The sequence below is a fragment of the Panulirus ornatus genome, chromosome 3 (assembly GCF_036320965.1).
Source record: "Panulirus ornatus isolate Po-2019 chromosome 3, ASM3632096v1, whole genome shotgun sequence".
Classification (NCBI taxonomy): domain Eukaryota; kingdom Metazoa; phylum Arthropoda; class Malacostraca; order Decapoda; family Palinuridae; genus Panulirus; species Panulirus ornatus.
In genome coordinates, this window is record NC_092226.1 from 2,980,464 (window position 1) to 3,002,971 (window position 22,508).

At 41.0% G+C, this 22,508-nt stretch overlaps 1 protein-coding gene across 1 annotated transcript in view; it reads left to right on the plus strand.

Annotated features, from left to right (window-relative positions):
- Positions 1-22,508, plus strand: part of LOC139760033 (uncharacterized) — a 163,238-nt gene that overhangs the window by 123,601 nt on the left and 17,129 nt on the right. Inside the window, exons 8-10 of the mRNA XM_071682776.1 lie at positions 2,228-2,368; positions 3,442-3,622; positions 21,814-22,243. Coding sequence (XP_071538877.1) covers positions 2,228-2,368; positions 3,442-3,622; positions 21,814-22,243 — 752 coding nt within the window. The remainder of the gene's footprint in view (positions 1-2,227; positions 2,369-3,441; positions 3,623-21,813; positions 22,244-22,508) is intronic.

A 22,508-nucleotide genomic window follows, 5' to 3' on the forward strand; every position in this document is an offset into this window, starting at 1 on the left:
GGAATAGAGTGAATTGGATCGATGTGTTATACCGGGGTTGACGTGCTGTCAGTGGATTGAATCAGGTCATATGAAGCGTCTGGGGTAAACCATGGAAAGCTGTGTAGGTATGTATATTTGCGTGTGTGGATGTATGTATATACATGTGTATGGGGGTTTGTTAGGCCATTTGTTTCGTCTGTTTCCTTGCGCTACCTCGCAAACGCGGGAGACAGCGGCAAAAAAAAAAAAAGAAAAATATACATACATATATGTATATATATATATATATATATATATATATATATATATATATATATATATATATATATATATATTTACCCATATCATTCTAGAATTTACTTTCTTACACTCTATCACATACTCCCACAACTCCTGTTTCAGGAGTAGCGCTACTCCTTCCCTTGCTCTTGTCCTCTCACTAACCCCTGAATTTACTCCCAAGACATTCCCAAACCACTCTTCCCCTTTACCCTTGAGCTTCGTTTCACTGAGAGCTAAAACATCCAGGTTCCTTTCCTCAAACGTACCACATATCTCTCCTTTTTTCTCATCTTGGTTACATCCACACACGTTTAGACACCCCAATCTGAGCCTTCGAGGAGGATGAGCTCTCCCCACGTGACTCCTTCTTCTGTTTCCCCTTTTAGAAAGTTAAAATACAAGGAGGGGAGGGTTTCTGGCCCCCCCCTCCCGTCCCCTTTAGTCACCTTCTACGACACGTGAGGAATGCGTGGGGAGTATTCTTTCTCCCCTATCCCCAGGGATAAACTGAAAGTTGATGGAGAGAGATGGATGATTAATGGTGCATATGCACCTGGGCATGAGAAGAAAGATCATGAGAGGCAAGTGTTTTGGGAGCAGCTGAATGAGTGTGTTAGTGGTTTTGATTCACGCGACCGGTTTATAGTGATGGGTAATTTGAATGCAAAGGTGAGTAATGAGGCAGTTGAGGGAATAATTGGTGTACATGGGGTGTTCAGTGTTGTAAATGGAAATGGTGAAGAGCTTGTAGATTTATGTGCTGAAAAAGGACTGGTGATTGGGAATGCATTATTACATGACAGGTAGAGACTGAGTGTGAACGAATGTGGCCTTTGTTGTCTTTTCCTAGCGCTACCTCGCTCACATGAGGGGGGAGGGGTTTGTTATTCCATGTGTGGTGAGGTGGCGATGGGAATAAATAAAGGCAGACAGTATGAATTATATACATGTGTATATATGTATATGTCTGTGTGTGTATATATATATGTGTACATTGAGATGTATAGGTATGTATATTTGCATGTGTGGACGTGTATGTATATACATGTGTATGTAGGTGGGTTGGGCCATTCTTTCGTCTGTTTCCTTGTGCTACCTCACTGACTGGGAGACAGCGACAAGTATAATAAATAAATGATTATATATATGCATGTGCATGAGTCAGTTGGTCCCTTCTCGTCTGCTTCCTGGGTTCACCCTACTGAAGCAGTCAAGGAGGGGTGTGTGATGTCCCCATGGTTTAATTTGTTTAGGGATGAGGTAGTTAGGGAGATGAATGCAAACGTTTTGTTGAGAGGGGCGAGTATGGAGCCAGTTGGGGTTGAGAGGGCCTGGGAAGTGAGTGAGTTATTGTTTGCTGATGATATAGCTCTGGTGGCTGACTCAGTTGGGAAACTGTAGAAGTTGGTGACTGAGTTTTGGGAGAACAAGGCATGGGAATATGTGAGAATGGTGTAGCTGTGTAAGATGCTCAGTGAATATGGTGTATGTCGGGCATACTGCATATATCTCTATTCTCTATAACAGGAAATTGCATGTAGGATGTAGGTAGAAGCAATATATTATTCAATAAACACCATTCCGTAGATGCCATTTTCCTAAGAGAAAAATTTGCTTCTTCGGGATCATTAATGAGAGTCTACTGAAATCATTTGTTTATGGTAAAAAAGAATGGCTGTAGATTCTGTCCATCATCAAACATTTAGCCAACATTTGAGAATTACCCCTGAAATTGTTTCCACCTTCATTGGATTAAAAAACTCAGATGAATAACTTGGTGATCATTGTGGTTTCAAAACCAGATAGGTTTCTAGCCAGTGGCAGGTAAACATGATCACATCCAGAAAATGAAACAGAATGAGCCATTTTCATACAGAACTTAAATTCCAGGCCCAACTGGATATGGCTGGTATGTCATGACAAGCATTTTTTTCATGATTATTCTTTCTTTTTATCTCCACAGAACCTTGGCCACTTACAGCAAGGTTTAAAAAAAATGCTAACAATGCATACATGAAAAAGAGTGATGACCAAGCTCCGCCGAAGACAGGAACAGAGTTTAATATAAGGGATAATAAAACCAGTAGCAATGAAACTGCTGAAGGTATTATATTAATAGTAATCACATATTTCTGTACCCAAAAACATTACTTAAAAAAATGCTTCTTTGCTGCTTTTGCTGCACTAGGTTGGGTGGGAGTTGTCGTGGTTGTAGGTTGGCATGTTGTGTGTGAATCTTTAATCGATTATTGGTGAAGGGGGAGATGTATTTACACTGCTTTAAATGCTTTTATCCAGTTCATGATCGAATAGTTGCACTTGTTTAAATGTCACTTTCAGGAAATATACTCAAGACTCAGGGCAGTAAAATCAATGATATTTGTTCTTGTAGGCATTTGAAAATGCAGTAGTTGTCCCTTGCCAAAAATAGATGTTGCAATTCTTATTATAGATTGATCTACTTATTTTTACATTATGGTTATTTATAAAGCTTTTCAGGGTTTTTAGTGTATTAGAGTATAATTTCAGTGGATGACAGGAAGTCTAGAATGACCAACAAATAATAGAATGAATATATGTACTTTAAATATTGGCAGACTGTTACAGTACAGACTTTAATTTCTTTTCGTAAAAAACATTCCACATTGCTGGTTAGTTATAACTATTTGAATAATGTTATTCAGGTACAAAACTGGTTATGAGTGGAATGATGTTCGAGGAAAATTGTACTGAAAATTTGTGTTAATCTTTTGTTCCAGTAATTGTTGTGTTGCACCTTCCAAATGTTATGATTCCATTTGTTCTTAATGACGTTACAATTTTTCTTAAATTGTACTTTGTCTAATGCAATAGCAGATTGACTGTGTATATGAAAACAAGGATGTAGAGTAATTTCATATTTCTCTCCATGGTCTGTATTTAATAACAGTGTTCAATAAAGAATTTTAATGTACATACACTTAAGTACATCTGTATCTGCTCAGAAGTCTTTTAAGATGTAGTATGAGGGAGAATGTCAGCAGAATTGTTCCAGTGCTAGAAAAAGATATGGGATTTAGGTTGTTCATTTTCTAAGTGTAAGAGTTGAAGCATTTTTACTGGAAAACTTGCTGTTTGTGATGAGATATTTCTTTTTTGTCAGTCACCATTTCTTCAAACATGCAATTTTTTTGGCAGCTGGTGGTGCCAGGTTCCAGACAGCTGGCTCTCATAGTCGAGTAGCAATTCGACAGATGCTTGGTCAGCGCCATCCTGGTGGACCTCCAGCTATCATGGCTGGTCAGCCTACGAATGCAGGTTTCTCAAGTATGGCTGGTGGTCCAATAACAACAATGAGCCGTCAGGGAATTATGATAAGGTACCATTCATAGATAATGGTGATGTTCACCTGACTACCTTCTTATTTTTGCTTGAAGTTGTCTATATTCCATTCTGGATAAAGATTGATAGTATTCTGTATTGCTGTGCATTAGAATATTTAGAAAGATTTTTCAAAATGTATTTAACATTTTTTTTTTCCACATTAGCAGAGTAGCACTAGGAACAGTTCTCTAGTGGTCAGTGTGCAATGTATAGAAACCACAACTCCCTGTCCAAAGCCAGTCCCCACAGACCTTTCCAAGGTTTACCCCAGCAACTTCACATGCCCAGATTCTGTCCATTGACATCACATTGACTCTTGTATACCACATATTTTCAGTTCACTTTATCCTATGCATACCTTTAATTCTCCTGCATGTTCAACCCTAATCGCTCAAGATCTTTTTTAGTCCATCCTTCCATCTTCCATTTAACTTCCTCTTCTCTTTGTTTCCTTCACTTCAGACACCTATCTCCTCTTCCAAACAATTTTAGCACACCCTCTTTCGCTTTTTCAAGCACGCCTTTTTTTTTATTACCACTCATCTCTTTTACACTTTCATTCCTTACTCAATCAAACCGCCTCACACCACATTTTCCAAACATATAATTTCCAACACTTCTACACTATTCTGCAAAAAATCATCTGTAGACCATTGGATGTACCAAAGTCCATGGGTCTTGCTCACTCAGCTGTGGCTTTTTCTTTCTTTCTTTTGTACATACTCACCTTCTGCTTTAACGAGGTAGTATGAGGAACAGACAAAGATTTTGCCTTATATCCTCATGTCTGCTCTAGCTTTCATGTATCATGCATCAAAATCAAAGCCCCCTGGCCACAACTAGGCCCCACAGACCTTTCTGTGGTTTCCCCAGACCATTTCATATTCTCTGATTCAGCTCTGTGACAGCATGTCATCCCCTGTTTACCACATATTTTTTATTTATTCTTTCCATTGCATGCCTTATGCCCTCCCGCATGTACAGGTCCCAAATCTTCAAAGCACCTTTCACCCCAGCCTTCCACCTTGGTATCCCCTTTTTCCTTGTTCCCTATTTCCTCTCTTATCATCTCCTTATGTCCCAACCATTCAAGCTTACCCTCTTCAGCTTTCTCATATATGATCATCTTTCTGTCACACCTCTCACCTGTGTGGCAGCTATTAGACAGAGTAAATGTAAAATGAAATTTAGTTTTTTGACTGGTACTCCATTAACCGCCAAGTTAATGAATAGGTAAATTAGCATTGTAAGGGAAAAATTAGAAATCCTATTTAGAGTTTGGATAGAAGACCAGAATCACAGGAACATGCTCTTAATAACTGTGATTATACATAAGTTATTATATAACAATTTAAATAGTGAACTAAGCAAGAAAACTCTGGAGGGAATTTTGGTACGAGTTGTGTAGTTTGAGAGATCCAAAACGCATCATGGGTTCCATGATATTTGCATGACTGGGGAGGCTCCCAGTGCTGATACAGAGGCAACAGAATGGTATCTTGAGTATTAGAAGAAAATCATTGAGGAAAGATGTTATACAGCTCAACAAGTGCTTAATGTTGACAAGGCTGCCATAATTTGGAAAACAATATGAATCAGGATATTTTTTAGCAAGGATTTAGTGCAGCCAAAAATTGCATGAAGCTTCAAGTGGAAGTGTTCCATTTAGAAAATCCTGATGGTATGAAGAATAGGGCTGTGTAACTTCTATTTTACCTCTGAGTTGACAACCTAACCAGAAGGCTTGGGTCCCTCAAAGTATTTTCCATATTCTTACTGGCTCTTCCTCTTTAGCTTTAGAGTGCAACTGCCAGTAAAACTTTAGTCATTTAAGTATTGCTTGTTTTTGATAATGCACCAGATCATCATGAAGACTTTTTTTTTTTTTTTTTTTTTTAATACTTTGTCGCTGTCTCCCGCGTTTGCGAGGTAGCGCAAGGAAACAGACGAAAGAAATGGCCCAACCCCCCCCCATACACATGTATATACATACGTCCACACACGCAAATATACATACCTACACAGCTTTCCATGGTTTACCCCAGACGCTTCACATGCCTTGATTCAATCCACTGACAGCACGTCAACCCCGGTATACCACATCGCTCCAATTCACTCTATTCCTTGCCCTCCTTTCACCCTCCTGCATGTTCAGGCCCCGATCACACAAAATCTTTTTCACTCCATCTTTCCACCTCCAATTTGGTCTCCCTCTTCTCCTCGTTCCCTCCACCTCCGACACATATATCCTCTTGGTCAATCTTTCCTCACTCATTCTCTCCATGTGCCCAAACCACTTCAAAACACCCTCTTCTGCTCTCTCAACCACGCTCTTTTTATTTCCACACATCTCTCTTACCCTTACGTTACTCACTGGATCAAACCACCTCACACCACACATTGTCCTCAAACATCTCATTTCCAGCACATCCATCCTCCTGCGCACAACTCTATCCATAGCCCACGCCTCGCAACCATACAACATTGTTGGAACCACTATTCCTTCAAACATACCCATTTTTGCTTTCCGAGATAATGTTCTCGACTTCCACACATTCTTCAAGGCCCCCAGAATTTTTGCCCCCTCCCCCACCCTATGATCCACTTCCGCTTCCATGGTTCCATCCGCTGCCAGATCCACTCCCAGATATCTAAAACACTTCACTTCCTCCAGTTTTTCTCCATTCAAACTCACCTCCCAATTGACTTGACCCTCAACCCTACTGTACCTAATAACCTTGCTCTTATTCACATTTACTCTTAACTTTCTTCTTCCACACACTTTACCAAACTCAGTCACCAGCTTCTGCAGTTTCTCACATGAATCAGCCACCAGCGCTGTATCATCAGCGAACAACAACTGACTCACTTCCCAAGCTCTCTCATCCCCAACAGACTTCATACTTGCCCCTCTTTCCAAAACTCTTGCATTTACCTCCCTAACAACCCCATCCATAAACAAATTAAACAACCATGGAGACATCACACACCCCTGCCGCAAACCTACATTCACTGAGAACCAATCACTTTCCTCTCTTCCTACACGTACACATGCCTTACATCCTCGATAAAAACTTTTCACTGCTTCTAACAACTTTCCTCCCACACCATATATTCTTAATACCTTCCACAGAGCATCTCTATCAACTCTATCATATGCCTTCTCCAGATCCATAAATGCTACATGCAAATCCATTTGCTTTTCTAAGTATTTCTCACATACATTCTTCAAAGCAAACACCTGATCCACACATCCTCTACCACTTCTGAAACCACACTGCTCTTCCCCAATCTGATGCTCTGTACATGCCTTCACCCTCTCAATCAATACCCTCCCATATAATTTACCAGGAATACTGAACAAACTTATACCTCTGTAATTTGAGCACTCACTCTTATCCCCTTTGCCTTTGTACAATGGCACTATGCACGCATTCTGCCAATCCTCAGGCACCTCACCATGAGTCATACATACATTAAATAACCTTACCAACCAGTCAACAATACAGTCACCCCCTTTTTTAATAAATTCCACTGCAATACAATCATGAAGACTTGACTGAGATAATACAAGTGTTAGGGTGAAGTACCTCCCTAAAAACACCATTTCCATGCTTTAGCTCAAGGATCAGAATGTGATTGCCACCTTCAAAGCATATCACCTTAGGAAGACATTTGTTAATTCCTCAGTCATCCAGATAGGGAGGGTAAGCCTTTAATCAGGGGATGGTAGAATAATTGATTTGAATGTTGTACACATTATCACTTTGCTGTGGAAGAAGTTCACACCCATGACAGTGAACAGTATGTGCATGGTTTCCCAGCTTTAGGGCAGGCAGAAATGATTCCCAGATCCAGCAGACAGCTTTGACTCTTGCCAAGAATGGTGGCTCTGAAGAAATTACATGATGTGGCTCAGTTTCTGAACTCACATATGAGGACCTAACCCTGAAGAACTTTTGCTTTTGTAGGCAGAAAATCCGTTAGAGGAATGGGCAGAAACATCCTCTTCCAGTTGCCACTGTGTTCAGTCAAATGGAACATGCTAAGTCCCTCATTAAAGAAATGGATCTCATATCTGAAAATGCCCTTGTTTACTGTAGAGGGCTCACAGATCTCTTACATAGCTAAAAGGAATTTTATAAAGAGAAACTAAGGCTTGAGAACTAACTTCTCTTCCTATACATCCAGTTGCAACATTTGCTGAATCAGGTATATCAAAGGGTGACATAGACAACCCTAGTGCCTCTTCCTTTTATTCCTAGTAACCCTCACCAGAATAAGCAAAATGATTGTAGTAGAAGTTAATCAAATGAAGAAGCAAAAAGGCTTCAGACACAATATACATATGGATAGAAGTGAACCAGATGGAGTGTAATGAGGATAAATTTGGGCAAATATGTTTTGAAACAAGTAAAAAGGCATCATTGCCACAATGTAAAGGCCCAGCAGAGAAGGCAATAGGAAATTAAACAAATGTAAAAGATTTTGATATCATAAGAAAGAGACTAGAATTAAAATGTAAAAGATTTTAATATTATCAAAAGTAAGAGACTAGAATTGGGAGAACATAATGAGAACATAGCACAGTTGAGCCAAGTAAAGAGTAGTATTTTTTTTGAGAATTATCACTACAAAAGAGAAAACAGTTGATAAAAATGTTCATTGTATATAAAAGAAGCAAAATGTAATTCTGCTGTGCTGTATGGTCATCAACAAAGCAATGACAAATAAGCACTTTGAGAGAATTCAGAAATTCATAGTAAGAACTGAGGGGGATGGAACATATGAACTACCATGAAAAGCTAAAACAATATTACTATATAGCTTAAAAGAAAGAGAAGGATGTATTATAATCTATGTATTTATTATTTATATTGCTTTGTCGCTGTCTCCCGCATTTGCGAGGTAACGCAAGGAAACAGACGAAAGAAATGGCCCAACCCACCCCCATACACATGTATATACATACACGTCCACACACGCAAATATACATACCCATACATCTCAATGTACACATATATATACACACACAGACACATACATATATACACATGCACACAATTCACACTGTCTGCCTTTAGCCTTTATTCATTCCCATTGCCACCTCGCCACACATGGAATAACATCCCCCTCCCCCCTCATGTGTGCGAGGTAGCGCTAGGAAAAGACAACAAAGGCCCCATTCGTTCACAGTCAGTCTCTAGCTGTCATGTAATAATGCCCGAAAATCACAGCTCCCTTTCCACATCCAGGCCCCACACAACTTTCCATGGTTTACCCCAGATGCTTCACATGCCCTAATTCAATCCATTGACAGCATGTCGACCCCGGTATACCACATCGATCCAATTCACTCTATTCCTTGCCCGCCTTTCACCCTCCTGCATGTTCAGGCCCTGATCACTCAAAATCTTTTTCACTCCATCTTTCCACCTCCAATTTGGTCTCCCACTTCTCCTCGTTCCCTCCACCTCCAACACATATATCCTCTTGGTCAATCTTTCCTCACTCATTCTCTCCATGTGCACAGACCATTTCAAAACACCCACTTCTGCTCTCTCAACCACGCTCTTTTTATTTCCACACATCTCTCTTACCCTTACATTACTTACTCGATCAAACCACCTCACACCACATATTGTCCTCAAACATCTCATTTCCAGCACATCCACCCACCTGCACACAACTCTATCCATAGCCCACGCCTCGCAACCAAACATCATTGTTGGAACCACTATTCCTTCAAACATATCCATTTTTGCTTTCCGAGATAATGTTCTCGACTTCCACACATTCTTCAAGGCTCCCAGGATTTTCGCCCCCTCCCCCACCCTATGATTCACTTCTGCTTCCATGGTTCCATCTGCTGCCAGATCCACTCCCAGATATCTAAAACACTTTACTTCTCCAGTTTTTCTCCATTCAAACTTACCTCCCAATTGACTTGACCCTCAACCCAACTGTACCTAATAACCTTGCTCTTATTCACATTTACTCTTAACTTTCTTCTTTCACACACTTTACCAAACTCAGTCACCAGCTTCTGCAGTTTCTCACATGAATCAGCCACCAGCGCTGTATCATCAGCGAACAACAACTGACTCACTTCCCAAGCCCTCTCATCCCCAACAGACTTCATACTTGCCCCTCTTTCCAAAACTCATGCATTCACCTCCCTAACAACCCCATCCATAAACAAATTAAACAACCATTGAGACATCACACACCCCTGCCACAAACCTACATTCACTGAGAACCAATAACTTTCCTCTCTTCCTACACATACACATGCCTTACATCCTCTATAAAAGCTTTTCACTGCTTCTAACATCTTGCCTCCCACACCATATATTCTTAGTACCTTCCACAAAGCATCTCTATCAACTCTATCATATGCCTTCTCCAGATCCATAAATGCTACATACAACTCCATTTGCTCTTCTAAGTATTTCTCACATACATTCTTCAAAGCAAACGCCTGATCCACACATCCTCTACCACTTCTGAAACCACACTGCTCTTCCCCAATCTGATGCTCTGTACATGCCTTCACCCTCTCAATCAATACCCTCCCATATAATTTACCAGGAATACTTAACAAACTTATACCTCTGTAATTTGAGCACTCACTCTTATCCCCTTTGCCTTTGTACAATGGCACTATGCACGCATTCCGCCAATCCTCAGGCACCTCACCATGAATCATACATACATAAATAAACTTACCAACCAGTCAACAATACAGTCTCCCCCTTTTTTAATAGATTCCACTGCAATACCATCCAAACCTGCTGCCTTGCCAGCTTTCATCTTCTGCTAAGCTTTTACTACCTCTTCTCTGTTTACCAAATCATTTTCCCTAACCTTCTCACTTTGCACATCACCTCGACCAAAACACCCTACATCTGCCACTCTATCATCAAACACATTCAACAAACCCTCAAAATACTCACTCATCTCCTTCTCACATCACCACTATTTATTATCACCTCCCCATTTGCCCCCTTCGCTGAAGTTCCCATTTGCTCCCTTGTCTTACACACTTTATTTACCTCTTTCCAAAACATCTTTTTATTCTCCCTAAAATTTAATGATACTCTCTAACCCCAACTCTCATTTGCCCTCTTTTTCATCTCTTGCACCTTTCTCATGGCCTCCTGTCTCTTTCTTTTATACATCTCCCAGTCATTTGCATTTTTTCCCCGCAAAAATCGTCCAAATGCATCTCTCTTCTCTTTCACTAATAATCTTACTTCTTCATCCCACCACTCACTACACTTTCTAATCAACCCACCTCCCACACTTCTCATGCCACAAGCATCTTTTGCGCAAGCCATCACTGCTTCCCTAAATATGTCCCATTCCTCACCCACTCCCCTTACCTCCTTTGTTCTCACCTTTTTCCATTCTGTACTCAGTCTCTCCTGGTACTTCCTCACACAAGTCTCCTTCTCGAGCTCACCTACTCTCACCACTCTCTTCACCCCAACATTCTCTCTTCTTTTCTGAAAACCCATGTATCTATGTATCTATTATTATATTTTATTTTGCTTTGTTGCTGTCTCCCGCGTTCGCAAGGTAGTGCAAGGAAACGGTTGAAAGAATGGCCCAACCCACCCACATACACATGTATATACGTACACGTCCAACACACGCAAGTATATATACCTATACATCTCAATGTATACATATATATACACACAGACATATACATATATACACATGTACATAATTCATACCGTCTGCCTTTATTCATTCCCATCGCCACCTCGCCACACATGGAATAACAACCCCCTCCCCCCTCATGTGTGCGAGGTAGTCCTAGGAAAAGACAACAAAGGCCCCATTCATTCACACTCAGTCTCTAGCTGTCATGTAATAATGCACCGAAACCACAGCTCCCTTTCCACATCCATGCCCCACAGAACTTTCCATGGTTTACCCCAGATGCTTCACATGCCCTGGTTCAATCCATTGACAGCACGTCGACCCCGGTATATCACATCGTTCCAATTCACTCTATTCCTTGTACGACTTTTACCCTCCTGCATGCTCAGGCCCCGATCACTCAAAATCTTTTTCACTCCATCTTTCCACCTCCAATTTGGTCTCCCACTTCTCCTCGTTCCCTCCACCTCTGACACATATATCCTCTAGGTCAATCTTTCCTCACTCATTCTCTCCATGTGCCCAAACCATTTCAAAACACCCTCTTCTGCACTGTCAACCACACTCTTTTTATTACCACACATCTCTCTTACCCTATTATTACTTACTCGATCGAACCACCTCACACCATATATTGTCCTCAAACATCTCATTTCCAGCACATCCACCCTCGTGCGCACAACTCTATCCATAGCCCACGCCTCGCAACCATACAACGTTGTTGGAACCACTATTCCTTCAAACATACCCATTTTTGCTTTCGGAGATAACGTTCTCGACTTCCACACATTCTTCAAGGCTCCCAGAATTTTCGCCCCCTCCCCCACCCTATGATTTACATCCACTTCCATGGTTCCATCCGCTGCCAAATCCACTCCCAGATATCTAAAACCCTTCACTTCCTCCAGTTTTTCTCCATTCAAACTTACCTCCCAATTGACTTGACCCTCCACCCTACTGTACCTAATAACCTTGCTCTTATTCACATTTACTCTCAACTTTCTTCTTTCACACACTTTGCCAAACTCAGTCACCAGCTTCTGCAGTTTCTCACATGAATCAGCCACCAGCACTGTATCATCAGCAAACAACAACTGACTCACTTCCCAAGCTCTCTCATCCACCACAGACAGCATACTTGCCCCTCTTTCCAAAACTCTTGCATTCACCTCCCTAACAACCCCATCCATAAACAAATTAAACAACCATGGAGACATCACACACTCCTGCCGCAAACCTACATTCACTGAGAACCAATCACTTTCCTCTCTTCCTACACATACACATGCCTTACATCCTCTATAAAAGCTTTTCACTGCATTTTGAAGATTTGTTGAATGTGTTAGATTGATAGAGTGTTAGATATAGGGTGTTTTGGTCAGGGTGGTGTGCGAAGTGAGAGAGTTAGGGAGAATGATTTGGTAGACAGAGAAGAGGTAGTATAAGCTTTGCAGAAGATGAAAGCCGGAAAGGCAGCGGGTTTGGATGGTATTGCAGTGGAATTTATTAAAAAGGGGGGGACTGTGTTGTTGACTGGTTGGTAAGGATATTTAATGTATGTATGAATCATGGTCAAGTCAATTGGGAGGTGAGTTTGAATGGAGAAAAACTGGAGGAAGTGAAGTGTTTTAGATATCTGGGAGTGGATCTGGCAGCGGATGGAACCATGGAAGCGGAAGTGGACCATAGGGTGGGGGAGGGGGCGAAAATTCTGGGGGCCTTGAAGAATGTGTGGAAGTCGAGAACATTATCTCGGAAAGCAAAAATGGGTATGTTTGAAGGAATAGTGGTTCCAACAATGTTGTATGGTTGCGAGGCGTGGGCTATGGATAGAGTTGTGCGCAGGAGGATGGATGTGCTGGAAATGAGATGTTTGAGGACAATGTGTGGTGTGAGGTGGTTTGATCGAGTGAGTAACGTAAGGGTAAGAGAGATGTGTGGAAATAAAAAGAGCGTGGTTGAGAGAGCAGAAGAGGGTGTTTTGAAGTGGTTTGGGCACATGGAGAGAATGAGTGAGGAAAGATTGACCAAGAGGATATATGTGTCGGAGGTGGAGGGAACGAGGAGAAGTGGGAGACCAAATTGGAGGTGGAAAGATGGAGTGAAAAAGATTTTGTGTGATCGGGGCCTGAACATGCAGGAGGGTGAAAGGAGGGCAAGGAATAGAGTGAATTGGAGCGATGTGGTATACTGGGGTTGACGTGCTGTCAGTGAATTGAATCAAGGCATGTGAAGCGTCTGGGGTAAACCATGGAAAGCTGTGTAGGTATGTATATTTGCGTGTGTGGATGTATGTATATACATGTGTATGGGGGGGGTTGGGCCATTTCTTTCGTCTGTTTCCTTGCGCTACCTCGCAAACGCGGGAGACAGCGACAAAGTATAATAAATATAAAATAAATATGAATCATGGTGAGGTGCCTGAGGATTGGTGGAATGCATGTATAGTGCTATTGTACAAAGGCAAAGGGGATAAAGGTGAGTGCTCAAATTACAGAGGTATGAGTTTGTTGAGTATTCCTAGGAAAGTATATGGGAAGGTATTGATTGAGTGGGTGAAAGCATGTACAGAGCATCAGATTGGGGAAGAGCAGTGTGGTTTGAGAAGTGGTTAAGGATGTGTGGATCAGGTGTTTGCTTTGAAGAATGCATGTGAGAAATACTTAGAAAAGCAAATGGATTTGCATAAAGCTTTTATGGAGCTAGAGAAGGCATATGATAGAGTTGATAGAGATGCTCTGTGGAAAGTATTAAGAATGTACGGTACGGGAGGCAAGCTGCTAGAAGCAGTGAAAAATTTTTATCAAGGATGTAAGGCATGTGTACGAGTAGGAAGAGAGGAAAGTAATTGGTTCTCAGTGAATGTCAGGTTGCGGAAGGGGTACATGATGTCTCCATGGTTGTTTAATTTGTTTATGGATGGGGTTGTTAGGGAGGTGAATGCAAGAGTTTTGGAGAGAGGGGTAAATATGCAGTCTGTTGTGGATGAGAGGGCTTGGGAAGTGAGTCAGTTGTTGTTCTCTGATGATACAGCGCTGGTGGCTGATTCGGGTGAGAAACTGCAAAAGCTGGTGACTGAGTTTGGTAAAGAGTGTGAAAGAAGAAAACTGAGAATAAACGTGAGTAAGAGCGAGGTTATTAGGTACAGTAGGGTTGAGGGACAAGTCAGTTGGGAGGTAAGTTTGAATGGAGAAAAAACTGGAGGAAGTGAAGTGTTTCAGATATCTGGGAGTGGATTTGGCAGTGGATAGAACCATGGAAGTGGAAGTGAGTCACAGGGTGGGGGCGAAAATTCTGGGAGCGTTGAAAAATGTGTGGAAGGCGAGAACATTATCTTGGGAAGCAAAAATGGGTATGTTTGAAGGAATAGCAGTTCCAACAATATTATATGTTTGCGAGTCATGGGCTATAGATAGAATTGTGTGGAGGAGGGTGGATGTGTTGGAAATGAGATTTTTGAGGACAATATGTGGTGTGAGGTGGTTTGATCGATTAAGTAATGAAAAGGTAAGAGAGATGTGTGGTAATAAAAAGAATGTGGTTGACAGAGCAGAAGAGGGTGTTTTGAAATGGTTTGGTCACATGGAGAGAATGAGTGAGGAAAAATTGAGAAAGAAGATATATGTGTCAGGGTGGAGGGAACGAGGAGAAGTGGGAGACCAAATTGGAGGTGGAAGGACAGGGTAAAGAAGATTTTGAGCAATTGGGGTTTGAACATGCAGGAGGGTGAAAGGCGTGCAAGGAATAGAGTGAATTGGAATGATGTGGTATACCAGGGTCGACGTGCAGTCAGTGGATTGAACCAGGGCATGTGAAGCGTCTGGGGTAAACCATGGAAAATTTAATGGGGCCTGGATGAGGAAAGGAAGCTGTGGTTTTGGTGCATTATACATGACAGCTAGAGACTGAGTGTGAATGAATGTGGCCTTTATTGTCTTTTCCTAGAACTGCCTTGCACGCATGGGGGGAGGGGGTTGTCATTTCACGCGTGGTGGGGTGGAGACGGGAATGAATGAAGGTAGCAAGTATAAATTATGTACATGTATATATATGTATATGTCTGTATGTATTTATGTATGTTGAAATGTTTAGGTATGTATATGTGCGTGTGTGGACATGATGTATGTGCATGTGTATGTGGGTTGGTTGGGCCATTCTTTCATCTGTTTCCTTGCGCTACCTCGCTAACATGGGAGATAGCGATGAAGTATAATGATAATAATGATTATATACATTATCCCTGGGGATAGGGGTGAAAGAATACTTCCCACGCATTCCTCGCGTGTCGTAGAAGGCGACTAGAGGGGACGGGAGCGGGGGGCCAGAAATCCTCCCCTCCTTGTATTTTTTAACTTTCTAAAATGGGAAACAGAAGAAGGAGTCACGCGGGGAGTGCTCATCCTCCTCGAAGGCTCAGACTGGGGTGTCTAAATGTGTGTGGATGTAACAAAGATGTGAAAAAAGGAGAGATAGGTAGTATGTTTGAGGAAAGGAACCTGGATGTTTTGGCTCTGAGTGAAACGAAGCTCAAGGGTGAAGGGTAAGAGTGGTTTGGGAATGTCTTGGGAATAAAGTCAGGGGTTAGTGAGAGGACAAGAGCAAGGGAAGGAGTAGCAGTACTCCTGAAACAGGAGTTGTGGGAGTATGTGATAGAATGTAAGAAAGTAAATTCTCGATTAATATGGGTAAAACTGAAAGTTGATGGAGAGAGATGGGTGATTATTGGTGCATATGCACCTGGGCATGAGAAGAAAGATCATGAGAGGCAAGTGTTTTGGGAGCAGCTGAATGAGTGTGTTAGTGGTTTTGATGCACGAGACCGGGTTATAGTGATGGGTGATTTCAATGCAAAGGTGAGTAATGTGGCAGTTGAGGGAATAATTGGTATACATGGGGTGTTCAGTGTTGTAAATGGAAATGGTGAAGAGCTTGTAGATTTATGTGCTGAAAAAGGACTGGTGATTGGGAATACCTGGTTTAAAAAGCAACATATACATAAGTATACATATGTAAGTAGGAGAGATGGCCAGAGAGCATTATTGGATTACGTGTTAATTGACAGGCGCGCGAAAGAGAGACTTTTGGATGTTAATGTGCTGAGAGGTGCAACTGGAGGGATGTCTGATCATTATCTAGTGGAGGCTAAGGTGAAGTACCAGGAGAGACTGAGTACAGAATGGAAAAAGGTGAGAACAATGGAAGTAAGGGGAGTGGGGGAGGAATGGGATGTATTTAGGGAATCAGTGATGGATTGCGCAAAAGATGCTTGTGGCATGAGAAGAGTGGGAGGTGGGTTGATTAGAAAGGGTAGTAAGTGGTGGGATGAAGAAGTAAGATTATTAGTGAAAGAGAAGAGAGAGACATTTGGATGAATTTTCCAGGGAAAAAATGAAATTGAGTGGGAGATGTATAAAAGAAAGAGACAGGAGGTCAAGAGAAAGGTGCAAGAGGTGAAAAAGAGGGCAAATGAGAGTTGGGGTGAGAGAGTATCATTAAATTTTAGGGAGAATAAAAAGATGTTCTGGAAGGAGGTAAATAAAGTGCGTAAGACAAGGGAGCAAATGGGAACTTCAGTGAAGGGTGCGAATGGGGAGGTGATAGCAAGTAGTGGTGATGTGAGAAGGAGATGGAGTGAGTATTTTGAAGGTTTGTTGAATGTGTTTGATGATAGAGTGGCAGATATAGAGTGTTTTGGTCGAGGTGGTGTGCAAAGTGAGAGGGTTAGGGAAAATGATTTGGTAAACAGAGAAGAGGTAGTAAAAGCTTTGCGGAAGATGAAAGCCGGCAAGGCAACAGGTTTGGATGGTATTGCAGTGGAATTCATTAAAAAAGGGGGTGACTGTATTATTGACTGGTTGGTAAGGTTATTTAATGTATGTATGACTCATGGTGAGGTGCCTGAGGATTGGCGGAATGCGTGCATAGTGCCATTGTACAAAAGCAAAGGGGATAAGAGTGAGTGCTCAAATTTCAGAGGTATAAGTTTGTTGAGTATTCCTGGTAAATTATATGGGAGGGTATTGATTGAGAGGGTGAAGGCATGTACAGAGCATCAGATTGGGGAAGAACAGTGTGGTTTCAGAAGTGGTAGAGGATGTGTGGATCAGGTGTTTGCTTTGAAGAATGTATGTGAGAAATACTTAGAAAAGCAAATGGATTTGTATGTAGCATTTATGGATCTGGAGAAGGCATATGATAGAGTTGATAGAGATGCTCTGTGGAAGGTATTAAGAATATATGGTGTGGGAGGCAAGTTGTTAGAAGCAGTGAAAAGTTTTTATCGAGGATGTAAGGCATGTGTACGTGTAGGAAGAGAGGAAAGTGATTGGTTCTCAGTGAATGTAGGTTTGCGGCAGGGGTGTGTGATGTCTCCATGGTTGTTTAATTTGTTTATGGATGGGGTTGTTAGGGAGGTGAATGCAAGAGTTTTGGAAAGAGGGGCAAGTATGAAGTCTGTTGTGGATGAGAGAGCTTGGGAAGTGAGTCAGTTGTTGTTCGCTGATGATACAGCGCTGGTGGCTGATTCATGTGAGAAACTGCAGAAGCTGTGACTGAGTTTGGTAAAGTGTGTGAAAGAAGAAAGTTAAGAGTAAATGTGAATAAGAGCAAGGTTATTAGGTACAGTAGGGTTGAGGGTCAAGTCAATTGGGAGTTAAGTTTGAATGGAGAAAAACTGGAGGAAGTAAAGTGTTTTAGATATCTGGGAGTGGATCTGGCAGCGGATGGAACCATGGAAGCGGAAGTGGATCATAGGGTGGGGGAGGGGGCGAAAATCCTGGGAGCCTTGAAGAATGTGTGGAAGTCGAGAACATTATCTCGGAAAGCAAATATGGGTATGTTTGAAGGAATAGTGGTTCCAACAATGTTGTATGGTTGCGAGGCGTGGGCTATGGATAGAGTTGTGCGCAGGAGGGTGGATGTGCTGGAAATGACATGTTTGAGGACAATGTTTGGTGTGAGGTGGTTTGATCGAGTAAGTAAGGTAAGGGTAAGAGAGATGTTTGGAAATAAAAAGAGCGTAGTTGAGAGAGCAGAAGAGGGTATTTTGAAATGGTTTGGGCACATGGAGAGAATGAGTGAGGAAAGATTGACCAAGAGGATATATGTGTCGGAGGTGGAGGGAACGAGGAGAAGAGGGAGACCAAATTGGAGGTGGAAAGATGGAGTGAAAAAGATTTTGAGTGATCGGGGCCTGAACATGCAGGAGGGTGAAAGGAGGGCAAGGAATAGAGTGAATTGGATCGATGTGGTATACCGGGGTTGACGTGCTGTCAGTGGATTGAATCAGGGCATGTGAAGTGTCTGGGGTAAACCATGGAAAGCTGTGTAGGTATGTATATTTGCGTGTGTGGATGTGTATGTATATACATGTGTATGGGGGTGGGTTTGGCCATTTCTTTCGTCTGTTTCCTTGCGCTACCTCGCAAACGCGGGAGACAGCGGCAAAAAAAAAAATACAGTGAAAGTACAAAGAAAAATGTATTGAACTTGAAAGCCTTTCACCAAGGAGGATATAAAGTTACTGATTGTACAAAGATACCTTGGTATATACCAAAGATGAATCAGACAAAAATATATGCGAGTCCAATCAGGAATCTTCGATGCCTATTGCAGGAGAAACAAGAAACATGCATGTAACAGCTACAAAAACATTTAAAAAAAATTGGCATGTGGTTTGAAGTCTGTCTCAGATGAACATAGAATAGATAAGTATGTCATGCAGGTAGCAACAAAGAGGAACAGTATTATTCTTAAAACAAGCTTGGTGGTAAGTGCTATGAACTAGTCTGGCCATTTTGGCAAAATCTTGTAGAAAGTACTTTTATGTACATAAATGCTCCAGCCCATCCCCCTCCTTCACCACTTCAAGCTCCATCACCACATTTTCTTGTATGTATTCATTGGTATTTAAATTAATAAATGCAAGTCTGTGAAAGGCAGTTCTTGGGCTAAGGTGTAGCAAGTATATTCTCTACTTAATGGTTAGATATGGAAAATTTGTGCTCAGGAACATAACTCATTATACAAAGGGAATACAAATGAATTCAAACAGCAACAGACAATTGTGTCTTTTTGATGCTGTTTGTGATAGTGGAAGATATTGGAAACTGGCAGCATAGTGTGGTAAAAGTTAGAAGGAACACAGATAACTCAAATTGTCATTTTGATTATGGAGGTACAAGTAATGAAAGTTGTGGACTTGAAGCAAAATACGTATCAAGATTATTCTCAAACATAACTATGGTCCTGCTTTCAACAACTCTACTTGGCAAATCGTTCCATGTGTTAACAAGCCAGTTGAAGGAAAAGTACCTTGCTTCATTCGTGGTAAATTGTTTGCCCACAAGTTTGTATTGATTACTATGAGTAAATCTGATGAATCAAGTCTTAGTTAATTTGATAGATCAAGATTATCAGAGCCTTTGATTATTTTGAATAATTGTATTAGATCCATTCTGTCTCTGTCTTTTTTTAAATGGGGTGACTAAAACTAAACACAGTGTTCAAGATGTGGACATAAGAGTGAATTGTAAAAGTGAGGATGTTTTCCCTGGACTTAAATTCAAAGGCTTTATCTATGGAACCAAGAATTATGTTTGCTCTTTTCAATACTTCTGTGCACTGCTTACTAGGTTTTAGGTCACCAGCGATTATTACACCTTAGTCTTTTTTCTCATTTACCATGTACACTTCAACAGAATTCATACAGTAGCTTACCCTTTCATTTTTTCTGCCAGTATGGAAAACTTTGCACTTATTAAAATTCATTTGCCACTTATGAGGTCAGTTCTTCAGTGTTTCTGTGTTAGTTTGAAGGCATAGATGTTCAAGTCCATTTGTAATTTATTACCTAGCTTTGTATCAGCAGCAAATTTTGATACCTTGCAATGCAGCCTATGATCAATATCATTAATATATATGAGAAAGGGAACTGGCTTCACGACTGAGCCTTGTTGCACTCCACTTGTTACATCAAACCATTGTGAGGCTTGACAATTAATCATTACTATGATAACAGCCATTCAACTAATTTCTTATCCACTAAGGTACAACCTCATCAGTACCCTGTAACATAATTTTTGCTAGTAATTTTTGATGCAGAACCTTATAGAAAGCTTTTTGAAAGTCTAGAAAGATAACATCAGCTGCTTTACTTTTACTTTTGTCGTACATGTTGATTATATCATTAAAAAAGTCAAGCAGATTTGTCAAATAGATTTTTATTGAAAACCATGCTGAGAATCATTTATTAAGTGCTGGTCCTCAAGATAGTTTACAATTTTATCTCAAATGATGTTCTCCATCAGTTTTCCAGTAACAGACGTTGAGCTAATAGGACAATAATTTCCGGGCAGTGACTTCATACCATTTTTCTGGATATTGATGTTACATTGGCACACTTCCATTTATCAAACTTTTCCTGTAGCAGGTGACTTATTAAAAAGGGCACTTAAGGGCTTTACTCTCTCAGTTTTTGCCTCTTTCATTGTTCTTGGATACAACTTATCAGGGCATACCATTTTATTTACTTTCATTCTGTTTATTTCTGAAAATATTTCCTCAGCTTTTGTCAGTTTCTTGAGGAACATTTCCTACTCTTATCAGTGAGACTGGATTTCAGACATGGTTTGTGTCTTCAGTCATAAATAAAGATGCAAAAAAGTCATTTAATATATTTGCCATGGCCTCATTGTCTTGAACAAGTCACTGTTTTCCATAATTATTTCACCGATTGACTAGGTAATGACTTTTGTTTCTAACATAACTGTAAACTCCTTAAAGCATCTTTTGCTATTTTCAGCAATATATGCTTCATAATGGTGTTTACTTTGTCATATAACTCCCTTACTTTCTCTTTGCAGATTTACTTAAAGTACTCTTTCGTGTTGGGTGTTGGATTTTCTGAGTTTTTATAAACTACTTTCTTAGACAACACGCACTTTTTTAGTTTACTGATCCACCAGCTTAGTTGTATGTAAAAAATACATTGTCTTCTATGCATTTGTACTTATATTCTCTCTGCTGCTTTGAACTTTTTTGTGAAGCTTTTCCAAGCTAAATGTGTGTCATTTTAATTGACTCTATCATCCCAGGTTTGCCTATCAAGAGCACTGTGAAGATTATTAAAATTTGCACTTCTTTAGATGGGTATTTTTTCACAACTATTACTTTAACCAACATTATATGCAGTGTTGAAAGCGACCTCAAAAGTAATTTGCCAGTGATGGGTTTTCAGGTGCTCTGTTAATGATGTTTCATACAATGACAGATTTTGCAGGACCATGACACCTTTGTTATATGGGTGTGGCTGTGTGTATGGAACTCATTGATAGAATTTTATGATTGACTGTGTTAGGTATAAGATGGTTCTGGAATCACTCCAATGTTCCTAAATCTAGGATGCTGCATTTACCTAAGCTGTCCCTCTCCACAGTTTATTGCCTTCTATCAAACATTTGGTGTGTCTCATATAATATTTTGAAACTTTTTCAAAATTCTTTTGCCTCCTTGCAGATCTGGATTGCGAGGCGGTATTCCAGGTCCTCAACAAGGGCCTATGTATGGTAGTGGTGGGGCTATGCAAGGTGGTCCTATGCCCCAGGGGATGCCAGGCCAGGGAAGTCAGATGTACTCAGCCATAGGTACAGGTGGTCCAGGAGGTCCTCCAGGTGGGCCAGCCGGACCTGGCCAAGGAGGCATGGCCCAGTATGGAACATACCAACAGGGTCCCATGGGAAGTGGACAAATGATGAGCCAGGGTCCAGGTGGAGCTAGTGTCCCTACAGGTCCTGGAGGCCCTGCAACAAGTATTATGAGTCAGGGCTACCAACCAGGCTATCAGACTAATCCAACGATGATGGGACTACGCCAGCAACAACCTGGTGGTTACATTGGACAGGGCATGACACAGTCACAGATTGTACAGCGACCACAGTATATACAGGTTAGTAATCACTGTTTCTCTCAGCATAAACGAGTAATCTGTACTAGAGTTTTCCTAAAGATTCACCTTTGGGCAACAAATGAATCATAGTTTTTCCATGAATTTTGGAAAACATATCAATTCGTCACATAGTTTTGCAGAAAATGTTTTGAAAGGGTTTTTACTGTACTAAAAAAGCAAGCCATTTGATCCTGTATGCATGTCACATGATGTGACTAGGTTAATATTTTATTTCAGTATCATATAAATCGCTGTTCCTACACCT